This window comes from Muntiacus reevesi, chromosome 3 (assembly GCF_963930625.1).
Source record: "Muntiacus reevesi chromosome 3, mMunRee1.1, whole genome shotgun sequence".
Lineage (NCBI taxonomy): Eukaryota > Metazoa > Chordata > Mammalia > Artiodactyla > Cervidae > Muntiacus > Muntiacus reevesi.
The window spans coordinates 267,065,859-267,087,132 of NC_089251.1; the positions used below are offsets into that span (position 1 = coordinate 267,065,859).

Consider the following 21,274-nt stretch of genomic DNA (forward strand, 5'->3'; position numbering starts at 1 on the left):
TTTTTTTTTTTTTTTGGTGTGATTTGGTGGGTATTTTAAATTTTATTTATATAGACCTTTCACAACTATTATGCAAATTTTATTTCTGGGTATTATTGTTATTTTTGTATATTGTTTTATTTTGTCTATAAGTAATCAACCTTGTATAAAATGGATCTTCTCTTCCATTATATCTTCTAATTCGTTGTTAATTTAGATAGATTAGATTATTTTTTCTCATTTTGATAATCACTGGTTGCTCTTATTGTTAGTATAGTTTTTTAGATGATTCCACTTGCTTCAGATCTGATTTTTAAGTGAGAAATAAACTTCTCTATTGTGTGAAAACACTGAGATCTGGGGCTTGTTACTGCAGCATTTCCTACCTATCCTGACAGATACAAGTGATTTAAAAAAATAAAGAGGCTCAATACACAAATATATTAATATTAGGGCTAAATTCTATGCCGACAGTGGTATGCAAGCAGGAGTTTAAGAAGAAAAAGCACAATGGAATTCTGTACTGTTAAAGAACTTATTCATGTATTTCTAAATTTTTATCATTGGCTTGTTGGGTCTTCCTTAAACTGCCTGGGCTTTTTCTAGTTTCCCTGAGCAATGGCTACTCTTCCTTAGGGTGCATTGGCTTCTCATTGCAATGGCGTCTCTTAAGGTGGAGCACAGGATCTAGGGCCGGCAGGTTGAGTAGTTGTGCTGCTCTGGCTTAGCTGTTCTTCTGCATGTGGGATTTTCCCAGAGGAGGGATCCAACTGCATCCCTTGCATCAGCAGGTGAATTCTTAGCCATTTAACCACCAGAAAAGCACTTTATTCATGTACTTTTAAAATGGAAACTAAGGAAATGGCAACCCACTCCAGTACTCTTGCCTAGAAAATTCCATGGATGGAGGAGCCTGGTGGGCTACAGTCCATGCAGCCAGCAAAGAGCAGCACACCGACTAGCGACTTCACTTTCACTTTTCAGTGGGACTCAAATCACCATAGTGTCTATATTACAACGGTTAAGAGTAACATCTAGTTGTATTTAAAACCACCATCTTCCATAGTGTGACAAAAACCAAGTCCTTTGCAACTATTTTAGTGAATGTCACTCAGTCACGTCCGACAGTTTGCCACCCTATGGACTATACAGTTCATGGAATTCTCTGGGCCAGAATACTGGAGTGGTAGCCTTTCCCTTCTCCAGGGCAGTTTCCCAACCCAGGGATTGAAACCAGGTCTCCCATATTGCAGGCTGATTGTTCTTGTTTACCAAGTGAGCCACAAGGGAAGCTCAAGAATACTGCAGTAGGTAGCATTTTAACGTGCACTTATATCTCAGAGACGCCAACCAAACAGTCTTTAGGAACTGTAGTAGGTGTTCTCGGCTTGGTCAGGGAAAGATAGACTGCCCGGACCCTCCCAGCTGAGCAGAGACCACAGGATTCCTCCACCTTTCTCCAAGGCACAACCACTGGGTCTCAGATCACGCAGGGAACCTGCGGGCCCAAGTAACGTTACAGACATAGTTGAGAGCAGCTCTGGAAAAGCGCAAACCCCAAAGTCTCCCTTTAAGAGCAAGTGCCCTGAAGTCAGACGTTCGGGTTTCAATTTGGTCGGCTCTCGAAGAAACTTGCCAACCTCTTCGTGCCCTAACTGCCTCGTTATAACGACTTTATTGTATTAAGTGACTTAATGAATGCAGAGCACTCAGAACAGCGAACGCTAATAGCGCAGAGCGCCCGAGCTCGGGAGGTCCCGGCGCCCCGGCCCTGGCCGTTAAAGCCGACAGCCGACCACACAGGCCGGGGGGCCGGAGCCTGGCACTGGGGAGGAGCGAGCCCCCACCGCCGCGCCTGCATTACACAAGGGTTTCTGTAGTGCGGGGCTATTTAAAAACACGAAATCGAATACATGTTTCTCCCTTAAGAACTTAATGATTATGTTCCACTATAATTATGTTCCATTGTGCCCTTTCCAAGCCACGAGCGTAGGAACCCAAAATGGCGTAAGGAAAAACATTCCACATGAGCGTTTATTCGAGTCAACAGATATCCTCCGGGCGTCGTTTGACTTCTGTTTGAAACCCCCCCGCCCGGTACGCTCCAAACGCCGAGACCACGGAAATTCGGCCCGACGGTCCCCGTACGCGACAGTTTCCGGAAGCCTCCCTGTTCCGTCGCCTCTCGGACGTCGGCGGGAGCGCGCACGCCGACCCGGAGCCCGGAAGGCGCCGTCGGGTCACGTGTCGGCGCGCCCCCGCCAAGGCGGGCTCCAGGCGGAAGTGAGGTCTGGGCTAGGCGGCAGCGCAGCGTCGGCGAGGAGCGCGGGCTGCGGAGAGGCGGGCCGGGCAGAGCGGGGCGAGCGGGAGCGCGGGCCGGGTAAGCGGCTGTGGCGGCGACCCGGGCCTCGCGGCTCAGCCCCGCATCGGAGCAGGCCTACGCAGCGCGCGCCTCTCACCGAGCCCGACCGCTGAGCGCGCCCTGGGCGGGCGAGCTCTGATCACTGAGGCCCAGTCTGCCCCCGCGGCGCGGTGAGTGCGGGCGGGGCGGGCGGCGGCGTGCGCGGCCGGAAGTGCGGCGCTTTGTGCGGCCGATTTGGGCGGCGCCAAGGTCGGGCCCGCGGCGGCGCTTTGTCCCGCGGGGCCGGGCGGGCGGGTGCTGCCGGAGGGAGGCGGGGCTGGGCTACCGGGCTCGCGGGCAGGTGCGGCGTGGGCAGCGGGGAACCTGTCCCCGGGCCGGCGAGAGCGGCGTTTGTTGCACAACAGTGTACTCTGGGTCTTTTTTTTAATGTCCAGGTGATCAGATCAGGAAAATGCAAAAAATGGGGAAGCAGTGGGGTGGTGTTTCTGTTCGTAGGATCTTCATCATTTCCAGTGTGTAAACTATTCACTTTTCTTACAAAGTAAACATTATTCCATTTGCCTGGCAGACGCTTTAGCTTGAAAGGCTTTCAATGTTTTATCCAGAAAGGACGTATCGTGGCCCAGCCTTGGTTAACTTCAAAAGAGGGGTGCGCCTTGACAGCGTCCAGGAATAGGGTCTTCCTCTTTTATAGTGTACGTAAGCGTGCATCTAATGGATTGGATGAGTTAATACTTCATTACAGTCATACATAAAAGTATTTTGGGGTATTTTTCCAAGCAAGACTTTTTTTAAGTGAAAAGGTTTGTCTCCTTCCCCCTCCTTAAGTTCTCAAGTCACCCTTGTGTAATTTTTAAGATTATTTTCTCAAGTAGTATATGAAAAACTTGGCAATAATAGTAAGGACACGTTTTAGAACTTTGGTTAAGTAAACAAGGACCGGGTTATTTTTGCTTTGACAGGAAAGAATTAGGCTAATTGTTCTGTTGTTGAAGGTACTATGGTGCACATTGCGAAGTTTTTTTGTTTCTTTTGAGGTTTATAGGGTGGGCTTGCTTTAGTATGTGTTTGCATAATTAGTTCCGTTTAGTCGTATTTGTGACTAAATGGACAAGCTAAGGTGTGCCAACAAAGGTGCGTCTAGTCAAAGCTGTTTTTCCAGTAATCGTGTATGGATGTGAGAGTTGGACTATAAAGAAAGCTGAGCGCCGAAGAATTGATGCTTTTGAACTGTGATTTTGGAGAAGACTTGAAAGTCCCTTGGAGTGCAGGGATATCCAACCAGTCCATCCGAAAGGAAATCACTCCTGAAATTTCATTGAAAGGACAGATGCAGAAGCTGAAACTCCAATACTTCGGCCACCTGATGTGAAGAACATTGGAAAAGACCCTGATTCTAGGCAAGATTGAAGGCGGGAAGAGAAGGGGACAACAGAGGAGACGATTGGATGGCATCACCGACAGGATGGATATGAGTTTGAGCAAGCTCTGGCAGTTGGCCATAGACAGGGAAGCCTGGCGTACTGCAGTGCATGGGGTCGCAAAGAATAGGACACGACTGAGCAACTGAACTGAACTCAAGGTGTGATAGAGGTCCCTGCAGCCTTTAAGAGTTGGAAACTGCAGCCTTCCTCTATGTTCTGTGTAGCAGTCACTCTAGACACGCGGAGCGGGTAGCATCCCCTCTTCCTGTCTCCTGCTCTTCGGCATAGTGGAAGGATCCTACAAGCCAGGAGGGCGGAGGAAGCTGCTGTTGGTATTACTGCCCCTGCCAGTCTTATCTCGCTCGTAGATTTGTTGAGTTTTACTTAGTATTCTACTCTACAGCTGCCATTCAGCTCCTTTCTGTTTTAACGTTAGACAGAATTGTGATGTCAAAATTATTTGAATTTTCAAACGAGAAAATGAGGAGTGTAATGCCATAGAGATAGAAAATTAGAATTGGGAAAAAGAAACTTAAGTGCATATAAAGAATATTATCTTAAGTTTTTTTTTATAGGTTCTGTAGCTTAAAGGCAAATTTTTGCCTCCCAAACTTGTCTTATATAAACAGCTTCTTTTCACTGATCAGTTGAGAGCAATTTTAAAACAACAGCACACCAGCCTATTAGAGGTATGATTACTTTTCTTATGCCTGTGTTCCACTTTATGTCTTTATCTTTGAAGTTCTGTACAGAAATATGCGAATGTCTCCCAATAGATTGGAAACCTTGATAGTGAAGATCGAGTTTGGAGGCGTTCAGAGTCTTATTATGTGCTCTTCTTGATGTTCTCATGTGTTACCCAGAATTTCCAGTGTTGATTGTGTTGAACGAATTTTATCTTGTGTATTGCTGTCTGAGAGAGAGAATTAAAGCCCCTTGCCCTTAGTTTTCTTGATAGGAAGAAAAATAATACACAAGGCCTCTACAGTCCACACAGGGTAGCAAAGAGTCAGACACGACTGAGCGACTTCACTTTCTTTTTTCTTTTTTAAAGTTTTAGAATTTCTGTTTTGTGTGGGAACTTTGTTTAGGTCATGGTATATTTTGAGACTAGAGAAACTAGTACAGTGATGGATGTTAAATATACTTTCCCTCTGAGGATTATCAGATTTCAAGTTGAGAAATTTTTGCTGTTATCTTTTTTAAACCCTAATCTGAGACTTACCTATTTTGCTGCAGGTGTCAAACCACCCATAGGAATTCTGACATTTTCGTCATTACAAATGAGAAACTTAAAAAAAAAAAAAGAAAGTGATATTAGCTTCCTTGGTGGCTCAGAGGGTAAAGCGTCTGCCTGCAATGAGGGAAACCCGCATTCGATCCCTGGGTCTGGAAGATCCCCTGGAGAAGGAAATGGCAAACCACTCCAGTACTCTTGCCTGAAGAATCCCATGGACGGAGGAGCCTGGTAGGCTACAGTTCATGGGGTCCCAAAGAGTCGGACACGACTGAGTGACTTCACTTTCTTTCTTTCTTTCTGGCTCTAGCCTTGAAATTGGGATCTCTGACCCATACCAAATCAGACTGGAAAGTGGTTTCTGGGTGACCAAAGGCACTAGAATCCCAGGCAGAGTGGTGATGGTGTTTTTTAACCTTTAACTTTTCATTACTTAAAAAATATGCAAATACAACATACAGCTATATACCCAACATCTCAGTCCCATTTATATAGGTGCTCAGGGCTGGTGCACTGGGATGACCCTGAGAGATGGGATGGGGAGGGAGGTGGGAAGGGGTTTCAGGATGGGGGACACATGTACACCCATGACTGATTCATGTGAATGTATGGCAGAACCACCACAATATTATAAAGTAATGAGCCTCCAATCAGAATAAAAAGAAAAAATATTTTAGATTACAGACATCGTGTCATTTTTACCCTTGTACAGTTTAATACATACTTCTAAAAATCAATGCATCTTTACATAACAAAATGCTGTTCTCACATATAGCAAAATTAATGATTGTTTAATGCCATTTGATGCCTAACCCATGTTTGTTTGTATCCCTCAGTCCTTAAAATACCTTTTTGTAATTTTTTCTATCTTAAAATCATGATTCAAACAAAAGCCTCCTGTGGCCTTTATTAAATCTATGTTAATCTAGAACCATCCTTTTCTCTACTCCCCGCCTTTTCCCAGACCATTGACTTACTGAAGAAACTGGACCTCTTGCCCTCTAGATTCCCTTCTTTTGGCGTTGTCTGATCGCTTTATGGTGTTGAGTATATTTCTGTAACTCCTTCCAGGAATTACCTGGGAGTTAGATGTATAGGGTGCATTGGATTCAGATTTTAGTATTTTTGTAGCAGTACACCTCAGATGATGCAGAGTGATTCCATCATATGAGGATGCATGTAATAAGTAGCTTGGGGGGCTTCCCTGGTGGCTTAGTGGTAAAGAATTCACCAGCCAATGCAATGAGACATGGATTCAGTCCGTGATCTAAGAGGATCCCACTTGGCTGTGTGCCACAACTATTGAGCCTGTGTTCTGGAGCCCAGGAGTGGCAGCTATGAAGCCCACACGCTCTAGATCCTGTGCTCTGTAACAAGAGAGGCTGCCAGATGAGAAGCTGGAGCAGCAACTGGAGAGTAGCCTCCTCCCAGCACAACTAAAGGAAAGCTTGAGCAGCAGTGAAGACCCAGCACAGCCAAAATAAGTAAAAATTTTAAAAAAATAAGTAGTTTGCTCTTAGTGATGTTAAGATTGGTCAGTGGGTTTAGCATTCATGTCCGCTAATCAATAAACTGAGCACAATTATGGTAGTTTGAACATTCTTTGACGTTGGAGTGAAAACTGTCCATTTCCAGTCCTGTGGCCACTGCTGAGTTTTCCAAATTTGCTGGCATATTGCGTACAGCATTTTAACAGCATCATCTTTTAGGATTTGAAATAACTTAGCTGGAATTCCATCACCTCCACTAATTATTTGTAGTAATGCTTTCTAACGCCCACTTGACTTCACACTCCATGATGTTTGGCTTTTGGTGAGTGACCATACCATCGTGGTTATGTGTGTCATTAAGACCTTTTTTGGGTACAGTTCTTCTGTGTACTCTTGCCACCTCTTTTTAATCTCTTTGTCCCTTGTTAGGTCCTTAACACTTCTGTCCTTTATAGTGTCCATCCTTGCATGTAATGTTCCTTAATTATCTTCAATTTTCTTGACGCGATCTATAGTCTTTCTCATTCTATCTTTTTCCTCTATTTGTTTGCACTGTTCACTTAAGAAGGCCTGAGTTTAGAAAAGGCAGAGGAACCAGAGATCAAATTGGCAACATTCATTGGATCATAGAGAAAGCAAGGGAATTCCAGGAAGACATCTACTTTTGCTTAATTGACAGTGCTAAAGACCCACTTTGACGGTGTGAGTCACAACAAATTGGGGAAAATTCTTAAAGAGATGGGAATATCAGACCACCTTACCAGTCTCCTAAGAAATCTATGTGGATCAAGAAACAACATTTAGAACCAGACATGGAACAGCAGACTGGTTCAAAATTGGGAAAGGAGTATGTCAAGGCTGTAATATTGTCATCCTGCTTATTTGATTTCTGTGCAGAGTACATTATTCAAAATGCTGGCTTGGATGAAGCACAAGCTGGAATCAAGATTGCTGAGAGAAATGTCAACAATGTAAAAAAAAACGCAGATGATACCGCCCTAATGGCAGGAAGTGAAGAGAAACTAAAGAGCTTCTTGATGAGGGTAAAAGAAGAGGGTGAAAAAGCTGGCTTAAAACTCAGCATTAAAAAAAACTAAGATTGTGGCATCTGGGAAAGCAGTGACAGATTTTACTCTCTTGGGCTCCGACAGTGACTGCAGTCATGAAATTAAAAGACGCTTCCTCTTTGGAAGGAAGCTAAGACAAACCTAGACAGTGTATTAAAAAGCAGAGATATCAGTTTGCCACAAAGGTCTGTATAGTCAAAGCTATGGTTTTTCCAGTAGTCATGTACAGATGTGAGAGTTGGACCATAAAGAAAACTGAGTGCCAGAGAATTGATGCTTTCAAATTGTGGTGCTGGAGAAGACTCTTGAGAGTCCCTTGGACTGCAAGGCTATCAGACCAGTCAATCCTAAAGAAAATCTACCCTGATTATTCATTGGAAGAATTTTAGCTGACGCTCCAGTACTTTGGCCATCTGGTGCAAAGAGCTGACTCATTGAAAAAGACCCTGATTCTGGGACAGATTGAAGGCAAAATGAGAAGGGGGCGACAAAGGATGAGATGGTTAGATAGCATCACCGACTCAATGGACATGAATTTGAGCAAACTCTGGGAGATAACAAAGGACAGGGAAGCCTGGTGAGCTGCATTTCACGGAGTTGCAGAGATTCGGACATGATTTAATGAGAAAACAATCATTAAGCATGTATTCTAGCAGTTCTAAATTAGATTTTATATAGTCATCTCAATTTCATGTTTATTGCTATGAAGATTCCTGTATTTTCTATTGGACAGTTCTTTTTATTAAAGAACATTCAGAGAATATGAACTGTCTTTGGACAAGTGAGATGCAGGGGGTCAGGGCTGAATAAGCCATTTTCCCTGCCCCTGAGGCTCATCATCTTGGGGGAATCTCATCATTTGAACAAGTAACTTAAGAAGCTGTTACGGTATTGTTCATAGACCTTGTGCAAACCTTTTCATTGAAGTGGGAACTTTAACATTTTCTTTCATTAATCCTGTTTTTTTTTTACCTTTAAGTTTTAATTATAGCTTCTTAATCACTTTAGGAAATAGTTATTAAGTTTCTTGGGAAGCATAAAAGCTTTTAGGAAATATAACTTCTGAGTAGTTTGGACATATGGTATTTAGAATTAGAGTGTAATTCTGTACATTTTTTAGTGGCAAATGTAGGGTAAGATTTTCTTAGTGGCTTAGACTGTAAGGTTGTGAAAGGGAAGCCTTTGTGGTATTCAGTGCTTTGAGCTGTCTACAGTCCTTGGCTGTAATGAATAATTCTGTTACAAACATTCAGGTACAAGTTTTTGTGTGGATATGTGTTTTCACTTCTCTTGGTAACTCCTGTCTTTAAACTGCTATGCTGTCTCGTCAGCTTCCTTGCCTACCAGTTGACATCTCCTGCACAGCCCCACATTTAAGGGTCTCCATGTGATAGTTCCAACCTAACCTGTGTCTCTGTAGTCATCTTTGTTGATTCACATGAGCCCAAGCTCCAGACAAGCCCAGCTGCAAAGTGTCCCTAATGTGCGTCTTGCATTTTCTAATTTCTGTGGCTTTTCAAGATCCTGCCTGTTGAGAGCCTATACCACCTTTGTAATTTAGTCCTGACCATTCCTCTCCTCCTGCATTAAATTTTTGCTCTTCCCACTTAACCCTTACAACACTGTATTCCTTTATGTCCCTTAACACTCTTTGGCCCCGAGTCATCGTTGTTTATGTCTTCTGACTTGCAGCCCTGCCTGTCCGGTACAGTACCCACCACCTACATGTTACAGTTCAGAGTCCAGCTAATGTGCAGGCCCTTGGTTTAGCCACATTTCAAGTGTTCAGGTAGCTGTTAGTGACTGCTGCATGTGGATGGAGCAGATGTACTTTTCCATCTTCACAGAAAGTTCTGTGGGACTGCACTTTTCTAGGTGGTGAACTCAAAATAGGGACTGTGACTTGTCTTCTCCCCCTCTGTGGCCTCTGTGTATTGCTTTACTTATTCAGTTAAGAAAAGGAAATTAGATCCTGGCACAGAAGAGAGAAACAGAGTATTGAAAAGTATTCACTTCTCTAGAAATGATAGTTGTACCAGAGAAGTAGATGAAATATGTGAAAAATCTCCACATCTTACGTTGCAGATCCACCAAGAGTGGGTTAAAAGTGCAAGCTAATGGGGATTGACAAGTTATCAATTTGTTTCTTCTTAAAACTGTGATGTAAAATACAGTTGGTTTTCATGTCTCCTTAATGCTTTGCTCTCCTTGTTTCTTTCTAATCTATTCTGTAGATTTGCATTGTCCAGTATGGTAGCCTACAGCCAAACATGACTATTTAAATTTAGACTGAAGTTAAATAAAAAATCGAATCTGATCCTAGCCACATTTTTCAGGCGCTGATTGTTTACTTGTATTTATAGCTAATGGATGCTATACTAGACAGCACAGATAGGGAGCATCTTCATCCTTGTTCTTCTGGACAGCACTGATCTAGATTTCTGTCAGCTGTGGTTGTGGATGTCATGTCAAATTTTTTTCTGCCTTTTGGTTACGAAGTTAAAGAAATAAGGCAGTTATTTAGGTAATGAATGTCCCAATCACTGATATCCCCAATTAGTTTCTACTTTAGAACTTACCGCACAGGCTAAAGACTTGACCAGGTGTACTTTTGTGGGTACTGAACTGCTTGGTTGTAACTATTCTAAGTCAGTGAGGTGAGGTAGAAATTTGGAGCGGTGTGTTTTTGTATCTTGCCTTTGCAGTGGAGTTTGATGCTGAGTGCTGTGAAGTGCATGTGACCTTTAGAAAGTCAGCAGGTAGTGGCACCTTTTTTTGTGTGTCGTTGTCTTTGGTGCTAGACCTACTGCAAACAGGACTCAGTTCCAGTTTCCTGTCTACATTCTAGCTGAGGATGTGGTGGGGCAGGCAGACACTGGCAAATACATGTACACTTCATGCTTTTCTTTTTTTTTGGCCACACCACGTAGCTAGTGGAATATCAGTTCCTCAGCCAGGGATTGAACCTGGGTCGTGGCAGTGAAAGCACAGAATTCTAATGGTAAGGTCACCGGAGAACTGCCTGTTTTTCTTTTTAAATAGACTTTGGTTTCAGAGCAAAACTGAGCAGAAAGTGCAGAGTTCCCATAACTGCCTCCCCTCCCCCCTGCCACTACTGTTTTTATTTTTAAATTTAAGATCCCTTTAATCCTTACTACCAAGTAAGTCAGTGATTGACTTACTGGATAAGGAATACTGAACAGTCTTAATTAAACTCACACTTCAAGAATACATTGGGTGATAAAATTCAGAGGAAGGGATAAAACCATGGTTGTAGCTGTGCAAATTCTTGAACTTGACAGGTAAAGAAGATTGTGAATTATAAAACATTGACTGGGTTAGTAGAGTTGCAGTGCTGTAGCTAATTTGTCTCTTTTAGGAAATACACATATATTTTATTTATTTTTAGGAAGTATATAATTTAACATAAGTTGTTTCAGAAGTAGAGAGAGGTGCAAGAAGAACGTTAAACCACTCCATCTAGAGGCAGTCAGGTTCCTGCTTTATTCTCCTCCCAGATTTTTTTCTGTCTATGCTGGAGGTGCACTTGCCTGTATGGGTAGGTGCACATTTGGGGTCATACTGCATTAAAGTATTGTACTCCCTCCCCTTTTACCCAGTTATCGTTATACCATCCTGTCTTTTTAAACACTTAAAAAAAGCAGCTGCATGGTATTTCATGCGCTAGATAGATCTGGTTAAGACTGTTCTCTGTAATAGAGACGTTTAGATTATTTATAGGTTTTTTTTTTTTTTAAACTGTTTTGAAAAACAGGGACATGGAGAACACTTTTTTCCCTTAGCTTCTGATGGACTCGAGAGTTATAAGGCAAAGCATACAGTGTCCTGGTGGGCACCCGTTAGGGCTTTGGCATTCCTTTTCTGTTCTCTGTTGGTTAGCAGCAGCATGGAGTGCGTTGTTTCTGCATTTCATAACAGATTAGAGAAAGGCCTCTTGCTACCTGCTTTTTTGAGACTGGTGATGGAGAAAAACCTGAGAACAAAAGTGCTTGGCTAAATCACTTTTTTTCCCTTTTTAGTTCTTGAAATCATGAATCCTGTTTATAGCCCGGGTTCTTCTGGGGTACCCTATGCAAATGCCAAAGGAATTGGTTATCCAGGTAAGCATGTAAAATTTTGTTTCCATTATTAAACTTTGAATACATGGTCCATTTCTATGTCATTAAGAATGCTTTTGATGGACAGACCCAGCTCAAGTGGCTTAGATAAGGACGAAAATGTGTCAGTCCATGGAATTGAAAAATCAGGAGCTTGGGCTGGCTTTGGTCAGAGCCTGATCTGGCGGCTGCAAGGGTAGGGACCAGGTCTGGTTTCTTCACTTCCTGTGCTCAGCTTCACTTCCTCGGTGTTGTCACAGTGTGGGGCACAGGTCGCACTTCTCCCTGTTGTGGCTGTGTGGCGCTCAGCCCCTCCCTTGGCTGCGAGTCTCTTCATCTGGCTCTGTGGGAAAGCCCCGTGGGACTTCTCTTCATGCCAGCACCCTGGATCGGGAGGGGAGTCTACTGATGAATTTAGGCCTGAGCCACATTCTCCACCTCAGTGAAGCCTACTAGTCAAACATGGGCTGAAATAGGGTGAAGCAAAATTTGGGAGAATAGGAGTTGGCGGTCAAAAATAGCAAATGGTTGCCCTAATTGAAAGGAATAATGTAATATTACAATTTTGAATTTAGATAATATGGTGGGACAGATACTTTTAAAACCCTGTTGCTCAAAACCCCTGAAAAATTGAAGAAACATTTCAAAAATGTTTAACTGAACTTTTGCAAGAAAGTAAGACATTTCTACAGCTAAGTATTAAGGTGACGTAAAAACCAGAGTATCTGGCCATTAAGTTGATCTGCCTACCCTAGGGGCATTTGTTCTTTGTGGGTTTTAGCAACCCTTTTGGGGACGAAGTGAAGTCTCCGCTCTTGTAAGGCTGGGATTTGGAGTGGGACCCCTCATCAGTCTGATTCCTCCAGAGGGTGATACTCCCATAAGAGAGGTAAGTAGATCAATCCATACTGGTTCCATGGAGAAGTTCATTTCAGCTTCGGCTCTGAGAAGGAAGAAGTCTTTTCTAAGAATTTGTAACCATTCAAGGATGTTTGGGTTCTGCTTTGAATTACTTGTCCTTCCAAGGGGTCCATAAATTGAGAAACTAACAACAACAAAAAATAGTCTCTAGGCTGCATTGTCCCCTGAAGCCCCTGACAGCAGCAGATGCAGAACTGTGTGAGGCCAGGTGTTCGCAGGCCAGGTCGGGCGGGCTTCCCACACAGTTCTGTCTGGTACGTCGCAATCATTATAAACACCGTGATGTGCATCCTGCCTGAGTCACCAGTCGTGATAGATAGCAGGAGTAAAACATCAGGTAGAAACCACATCAGACAAGTGTGCTGACAGTAATTGAAGATGCGAAAGAAAGAATCATAGCAAAAAGAACCAACTGGAACTGAAATGAAAAAAAAAAAGAATTTGAACAAAATTCCAGTTAAATCGCAGGCAAAACACTGCTAAAGGAGGGGCCAGCATGCAGCATAAGGAAGGGGGGAAGTAGACTGGCTAAGAAATAGAAGTGTTAGGGTGAGAAGTTTTGAGGAGAATTAAAAGCTCCAGAAGGGCTAAGTAGAGAGACTAGAAGAAAAAGTGACAGGATTTCCTAGAATTGGTAAAAGATAATTTAGTGGTAAGACCTCCTGTCTTTAATGTATTTGCACTAGTTTAAGCAGAGTTCCAGGTAATCTGCTGAGGAGAATCCTGTGTAGATCTGAAATCAGGGAATAGGTAAAACCTGATGGTGTTAGCATTACATGATAGACTATGTAATGAAATATTGGTTGCCTGTCAAATACCGGTACTGTGTACTTTTTTAGGGTTTTTTTTGTTTTTGGTCTTTAAGTTAAATATAAAAGGAAACTTCTAAAATTTTAAATGTTTAAAATTTTATAATTGATTCTTATTTTATTCATTTCTTTATACCTATCTCTTGCCTTGCTTTTAGTATCTTGGTCTCCTTGACTTTGATAAAACTCTCTGGATCAGCAAAAGTTCCCTATAGAAACTAGTAAGCCACTCCAGGTATTTTGCACGGAAATTGGAGTTAAACACAGCGAAATAATGTGCCTGCAGAAGTTTAAGGCTAGGATAACTTTAGTACCAAAAGCAAGACATCACAAGGAAAGAAAGTGCCTTTATACCATTTTATGCTTTTGCACCATTCTATACTTTTATACTTTAATGAGACTTCCCTGGTGTCTCAGACGGTAAAGCGTCTGCCTACAATGTGGGAGACCTGGGTTCGATCCCTGGGTCGGGCAGATCCTCTGGAGAAGGAAATGGCAACCCACTCCAGTATTCTTCCCTGGAAAATCCCTGGATGGAAGAGCCTGGTAGGCTACAGTCCATGGGGTCTCAAGAGTCAGACACGGCTGAGTGACTTCACCTTACTTTACCTCATACTTTAATACGAGCAGATGGAGAGGTTTGTCCATAATTTTCTAAAATTTACATTTAATGGGAAAAAAGGACCATCTTCTAATTGTAGTTATTGATAGCTGACATACTGTCCTTCATACCTGTAGATTTTGGGTATCATGTCCTGGAACCTAGGATACTGAGGGATGACAATAATTGGGTTCATATACACCATCTTACTATTGTTTTCTAATTCATAGCTCCTATAATTTGTTTTGTCCACTTTCTTTTTCTTCTTTTGGATTAACCAAATATTTTACATTAAATTTTTCCTTCTGTTAATTTTTGAAAAAATTACTATTTAGTGATGACTTTAACAATTACAACACATTTTGCCCCCTCTCTTCTTTTGTTTATCATTACTGTTTTTACTTTGTGCAGTCAACATTAACTCACATTATTATTTTCATTGCTTTCTATATTTCTGTGTTTTTTGTTTGGGATCATTTTCCTTTTACTGGGATAAATCCCTTTAGTTTCCCCCTCTTCCCCCACTCTTACTGAATGTCTGCTAGCAGTGGATTTTCTTTGCGAAAATGTTTTTATTTTGCTTTCATTTTTGAACCTATTTTTGATGAGTGTACTGGTTTTCTGTGACTGCTGTTAAAGCCATAGTAATTGATTCTCTCACAGTTGTGGGAGCCAGAAGCCAAATTCCAGGTGTGACAGGGCCTCACACGCTGTGGAAGCTGGAGCGGAGGATCCTTACTTGCTTCTTGAAGTCTCTGGTGGCTTTCAGCATTCCTTGACATAGATTGCTTTGTGGACATGTCATTCCGGCTTCTGTTTTCATGGTTACATCATTTCCTTCTCATCTGTGTTTCATAGTGTGGACACTTGGGTTTAGGTCCCTACCACCTGTAACCTGTGATGAGTATCTTGAGATCCTTAACTTATGTCTACAAAGAACCTTTCCCCAAATAAAATAACATTTATAGGTTCCAGGGATTTGATGATATTTCTTCTGAGGAGTCTGAGGAGTTCCCTTTTTTTTTTTGCCTGCCACACTGAGTGTACAATTTTAGGTTGGCAGTTATTTTCTCTCAACAGTTTAAAGGTAGTTAGTTATGTTGTCCTCTGGTTTCTGTCATTTTTGTTTCTTTGAAATTAGTATTTCCTTGCTGCTTTTAATGTATCTGTGTTTTCACTGTGAAATGACTAGATGTTATTTTATTTTGTGTTTATTTTGCTTAGTGCTCACGAGCTGTTTGACTTCGGCTTAATTTAAAAAAATTTTTTTATTTAGGCTGTGTCAGGTCTTAGTTGCAGCATGTGGGATCTTTAGTGACAGCATGCTGACTGCTAGGTGCAGCGTGTGGGATCTACTTCTCTCACCAGGGATAGAACCTGGGCCCCCTGAATGGGGAGCACGGAGTCTTAGCCGCTGGACCATCAGGGAAGGAAGGAATGGGAAGAAAAGAATATCTCCTCTGAAGTGAAGGTAGTTTTTCCAAAAGAGTAGGGTTTAGTCTCAATTTAAGGAGAACACTTTTAAATAGCTTGGACAGCTCAAAACTGCTATTTAGGGAACTGAAAACCAAGTAAGCCAAGAACAACATTAAAAAAAAAAATTCTGGCAAAGCAGCAAGAGGATGAAAAGTTGGTTTTGCATAGTTTTCAACACAGAAGTAAGGGAAGAGGCACCTCTTCTCAAAAGGCTCTGAAAACATGTGGCATCAATGGTAGTTGCAGGGGGTTGGGGTTTCTCTCTCAGAGGCTCCTAGGGCACTCACCCCTCTTTACCACTACATTCACCCTTTCTCCCTCCACTTCCACACCGAAGGGGCAACACTTCTTAGACTTGAACCTGCAGGGACCATCTCTGCAGCCTAGATTGTCCCTGGGGCCTGGGGAGTTCTGCAACTGGAAGCCAGACTTGCAAGGCTGCCAGAGGTGCATCGGACCTGGAAAGAGCTGGATGGGGGCAACTGGAGCCTTAAAGCTCACCCACCAAGGGGAAGAAGGAGCACATCTTTTTAGGGAGCAGGATCAGCCTGCTCCCTACCTCTTTAGTGATCAATATTCCCTTGATGAGACAGGGACCACTTCCTGACTGTCCCCCTTGATTCTGCCCTAAGAGGCCTCTGACACCTGTGACAGTGTGGGTCCCGACTTCTTCAGTCAACTGAGGCCAGCGCTTCAGGCCATCTCAGTCCCCACCTCCCTGGTACTTTATCTAAGAGAGGAAGGAGGACAGAGGGACTTGGCTGAATCAAGGGTTCCATGAGCCTGTGGACCCGTTTCAATCCCTAGAGCCTGAGAGTCAATTAAATATTACTGGAACCTACTGTAAGGTAGGTAGTCTTCCCTGTAGCCCAGATGGGACTCTACTTGCAATGCAGGAGACCAGCTGGGTTGGATTCCTGGGTTGGAAAGATCCTCTGGAGAAGGGAATGGCAATCCACTCCAGTATGCTTGCCTGGAGAATCCCATGGGCAGAGAAGCCTGGTGGGCTACAGTCCGTGGCACAGAGTTGGACATGACTGAGTGAGTCCACTGTTACTACTACTGTAAGGTCAGGAGACTAGGAGACTGAGTCTCACCTCTGTGGATACAGCCCTGGGACCTTGCCCAGGGCACCCCCCCTCAACTTCAGGAGGAGGGTTGCTGCAGCTCTGCCAGGTCCTCTGCAGCTCCTGCTCCCAGATTCCCCTCTGGACTTTGCGGTTACGGTGGAGCAAGCCTGGGTGGTGGAGGGCAGGGGCAAGATGAGGGACGAAAGACTTACAACACTGTGCACAGGTCTCCTGAATGGCTGCAGCAGCTCAGGGCAAGCCTGAGCTCTGGTTTTCAAAGTGAGAAATACAGAGTGATTTTAAAGACCACGTTGCAGTCACTGGATCTGTGGTCTGTTATCTTTTTCACCCGTATATGGTCCTGTGCCTTACCATTCTAGTATTTTTTTCATGGAATGTAATACATGGTGTATTAAAAAGTAGAGGTGGTCCAGTTGCTGTCTCCCCCCCCCCCCCATTTGAGGTATGATTGATAAGAAAAAATTTATATATTTAGTTTGTACAGCATGGGGTTTTTTTAAAAGTGTATGTGATGATTTAATGTATGTATATGTTGTAAAATGACTACCACAATTGAGTTTCTCCAAATACCACCACACATTTTGAAACTTTAGAGTTTCAAAAAGTAAGTTTTGGAGGGCACATTGACATTCAGCCATACCGTGCCCCCAGGCCAACTGTGTCCATATATTCTAATTTCTCCTTTGTTACACAAAGGGTGTTGTGCACTGAGATGGAATTAGGCGTGCAGACGTCACTGTTGTGAATGACACTTGTGAAGGATCTGGTGGTGGAAGCCGCACTGGGGAGGGGGACTCAGGACAGTGGTCACTTGTGCAGTGTCACCTGGCTCGGTGAGCCCTGCGGTAGCTCGGCAGGGGAGGTCCCAGGAGGCAGAGGGGGCCCGAGAGCGTGCTGCTGCACAGAGCACTGTCAGCCTCCTTCCTCCTTGAGGCTGAATAGGCTTCTGGAACGGAGGTGCAGGTGGTGGTGTACGCTTTGCTTTGTCAACTTAATCATTGTTCCCTGTCAGTTCACAAAGTTTTGCCTTGTTCTTTGCGTTTTACATAATACTGCTGCATACATCTCCCAAGTTGTGGGGTTTTCATAGTTTAATTCAACCAGTTCTTTCAATGGATATGTTATTTGAAGGATTTTGCTATTCCAGTAATAACTGCAGTTGGATTATATTTGTGGAAATAACCTTGAGGTGAAATGGCCAGGGGAGCGAGTGCATGCAGATGTAATTTTTTTCCTGTTATTCTTTAAAAAAAATTTTTTTTAAATTTTATATTGGAATATAGTTGATTAGCAGTGCTGTGTTAGTTTCAGGTCTACAGCAAAGTGATTCAGTTATACATGTACATGTATCCTTTTTCAAAATCTTTTCCCATTTAGGTTATTACAGAATATGGAGCTGAGTTCTTTGTGCTATATAGTAGGTTCTTGTTTTTTATATGTTTTACACATAGCAACAACTTTACTCTTGTTTACCGTAAGTTCTTCTCTAAGTCTGTGAGTCTGTTTCTGTTCTGTAAATAAGTTCATTTATATCTTTTTTTTTTTTTGAATGCGCATGTAAGAGATACCACATGATACTTTTCATTGTCTTGCTTCACTTAGTATGACGACTTCTGGGTCTGTCCATGTTGCTGCAAATGGCATTATTTCATTCTTTTAATGGCTGAGTAATATTTCACAGTATATATACATTTTCTAATGCAAGTGTAATTTTAAAGGTGCTGCTGATTTCCCTTCTTCTGTAGGAAAAAAATCCCACTGCTTTGTATTCCTACCAGAAGTGTGAGAGTCTGTAGTCTCCCCCACAGCCTTGCCAGCAGTGTGTTGTCTCCTTTTGGATTTGCATCAGTCTGAAGTCAGAAGTGTGGTTGGCAGTTATCTCTGTTATGTCTTCTATTGATTGTTTTTTCTTTTTTTTTTAACTTTAAAAATTATTTACATATTAAGTATATTTGCCCATTGTCTAAATAATTTGCAAGTATGTTTCTTGTGAAAAGCTGTCTTTTTTACTCAGCTAATGGTATTTTTTGCTATTCTGAAGGTTTTGTTTTCATGAGGTGATTAGGATTTGAAATCACTTCCAATTTCTTGCAAGAGAAGAATGTAATATTTAGCTTTCCAGCCCCTGTGTGCCAGCAGGAAGTAGAGTAGATGTTGGAGACAGTTATGGTGCTTGCCAAGGGGCATTTCCAGGAGGACAGTTCTGTGGCCAGAACAGTGGACAGGAACAGGAAGGGACAGTGGTTCTCAACCTTGTTGATTGGAGCCCTGCAAATTAGAATTTCCTGAAGGGATTATAGCTCCTCACAACTAGTTGTGTCGTTAGTGAAGACTAGCATATCTTGGCTCTGTGCCCTGTAATGCCCCAGTGACTCGTAACTGGGTCCAGTTGAACTGTGAGGGCCCTAGAGCAGATAACTGAGGCCCCTCTGGTTTTGACTGAAATTTCTTTTGTGTTCACATGATTGATAAGTGGTTATAATTTAGTCATATTAAGGATCCCTCATTTGTATTAATAAAATTCAGGTTGCTTGCAAATGGATTGTGAGGTTGGATTTTTCCCAGTTCCATGTGTATGCACACTTGTATATGATTCAAGCCTCTTTAGTGCATGAAGCTCTTTGCACTCTTACTAATCTTGCTAAGTAATGAGCTATGTGAATAAACTCTAGAGTAAAACTGCCAGAAATAGCATGAGTTTTCTGACTTCACTTTGGGTTTCTGTTTTTCCTTCTTCATTTAATTCCGTTTCTGTCGAGTGTTTTCAGTCACAGAAAGCTGTAGGCATTGGCTCATGGGCTGGAACGGCGTGTTTGTGGCCGTGGCCCCTCACAGCCCTGAGGAAGGGGCCCTGGAGATGGCTTGCTGCACGCCTACACTGCTGCTGGACTCCTGACCTGAGTCCGGTAGGCGTGGCGAAGAAGGTGAGGGCAGGCAGGCCTCTGGGAGCCATGGTTCTAAAATCGCACTGTTCTTTATTTTTCTCCAGCTGGTTTCCCAGTGGGCTATGCAGCAGCAGCTCCTGCCTACTCCCCCAACATGTACCCTGGAGCGAATCCTACCTTCCAAGCAGGTATGCAAGCCCACATGTGCTGGGTGGTAAAAGTGTTTTGTTAATGTGACTGTGGGAGAATGTAAAGGGGATGAATTTCAAGAAGAGTGGTTATAGAATTGGAATTTGGGGTTTGTATTGATTTCTTGGTTCATAGGATTAGGCTTCTTGATAAGTACAATAAAAACTTAGTTCTTATTGCACTTAAAGCCTTGTATATTGCATTTCGGATGTCCTTCCACAACACAGAACTTCATTCTAGTCATAGCTTTGTACAAGTAACTATTTGTGCCAGACTTTGTATGTATTTATGAAATAGTGTTGATTACTAGAAACTAAAGATAATATTGCCATGTTAATGAGTAGAATTTCCATGTTATAACATTTTTAGAGATAACTGATCTCTCTCTAGTACTTTAGCACTTTGATTATGGTTTTAAAAGAAAATCTTATTTTCTGTGTAAGGTCCATAGGAATATTTTCAGCTTTTAGAAATCAGTACAGTTGAAAGTGGAATTTGTTTGAGTCTGGACCTTGTAAAGATAGTTTTTCTTAAATGGGACTTTCCTCTGTGAGCCTTCATTTTGCTGTTGGCGCATTCCAGACTTTATTCACCCAGATTAGACTTTATGATTCTGCTGCAACTGTGGTGGCCTACTCTCTGACCCAAAGGCTCAGCCCCATGAGTCTGGTGGGGTGCGTCTTTGTCCCTTGGGGCCCGTAGCCTCACAGAGTTAACTTGACGGAAGAGTAGACAGCAACAGTGTCCTTGTCCTGAGTTCTTGGTTTGATAGTCATAAGATTCTCCTTCCTTCTGCCCATGTCTCCCACTCCAATCCCATTCTTACTGCCTTAGTTCGCCTTGTAGCTCACACCCAAAGAAAGACCTTCTTGGCTTGGTCTTTTTGCTTCCAAGCTTTCTCTCCTTGACTTCGTGTTCCTTGGCCTTATACCAGGGTAATGTTTCTAGTACGATTTCCCGTGATTCTTAAGACACAGTGAAGCCTAGAGTCTCCAACTTAAAATTCCTAGGTCTTTGCCACATTGACCTGGTCTTTCCAAAAAAATATTTTTCTTTTGTTTTTGCATGGCTTTTATTCGCACTCTTTCTCTTACACCTGGACTAGAATACCTGCTACTTTGTGCCATCTTTTGGGATCTGTAAGGGAACATCCCTTCCCTGGGAGAAAGCAGTATTTTTCCCTATTACTATTCACTGTGTTCTTTAACAGCTAAATGGTGCTGCTGTCTCCTTTTGTAAGACATCTCATCTTGTTTAACTTTCTAAAAACCACGTCTGAAGGTATGATTAACTCTCAGTAAGCTACATGTATTTAGAGGGTGCTCGATATGATGTATGGCATCCTTTCAGTAGTCCACTCATTACTCATCCCCAGACGTTTTCTCCTGCCCCTGCGTGACCTTGCCTAGGCTCCAGGAAATAGCTCATCTGTTTTCCTTCACTGCAGATCACTTGTAGTTAATCTAAAATTTTGTATAAGGGAATCATATAAAATGTATTTTGGAGGGTGCTGGCTTTCATTGACAATTTTTGACATCCACGTTGTAGTTTATATCAGTAGTTCATTTCTTATTATTGTTCTGTTGTACAGAAATACCACTAATTGTTTATTTTGTCACCAGTTG

At 42.6% G+C, this 21,274-nt stretch overlaps 1 protein-coding gene across 1 annotated transcript in view; it reads left to right on the forward strand.

Moving 5' to 3' along the window:
* Nucleotides 1–2,247: 2,247 nt before the first annotated feature.
* Nucleotides 2,248–21,274, forward strand: part of FAM168B (family with sequence similarity 168 member B) — a 39,011-nt gene continuing 19,984 nt past the window's right edge. The window contains exons 1-3 of the mRNA XM_065931997.1: nt 2,248–2,511; nt 11,600–11,680; nt 19,565–19,648. Coding sequence (XP_065788069.1) covers nt 11,611–11,680; nt 19,565–19,648 — 154 coding nt within the window. The 5' untranslated portion in view covers nt 2,248–2,511; nt 11,600–11,610. The remainder of the gene's footprint in view (nt 2,512–11,599; nt 11,681–19,564; nt 19,649–21,274) is intronic.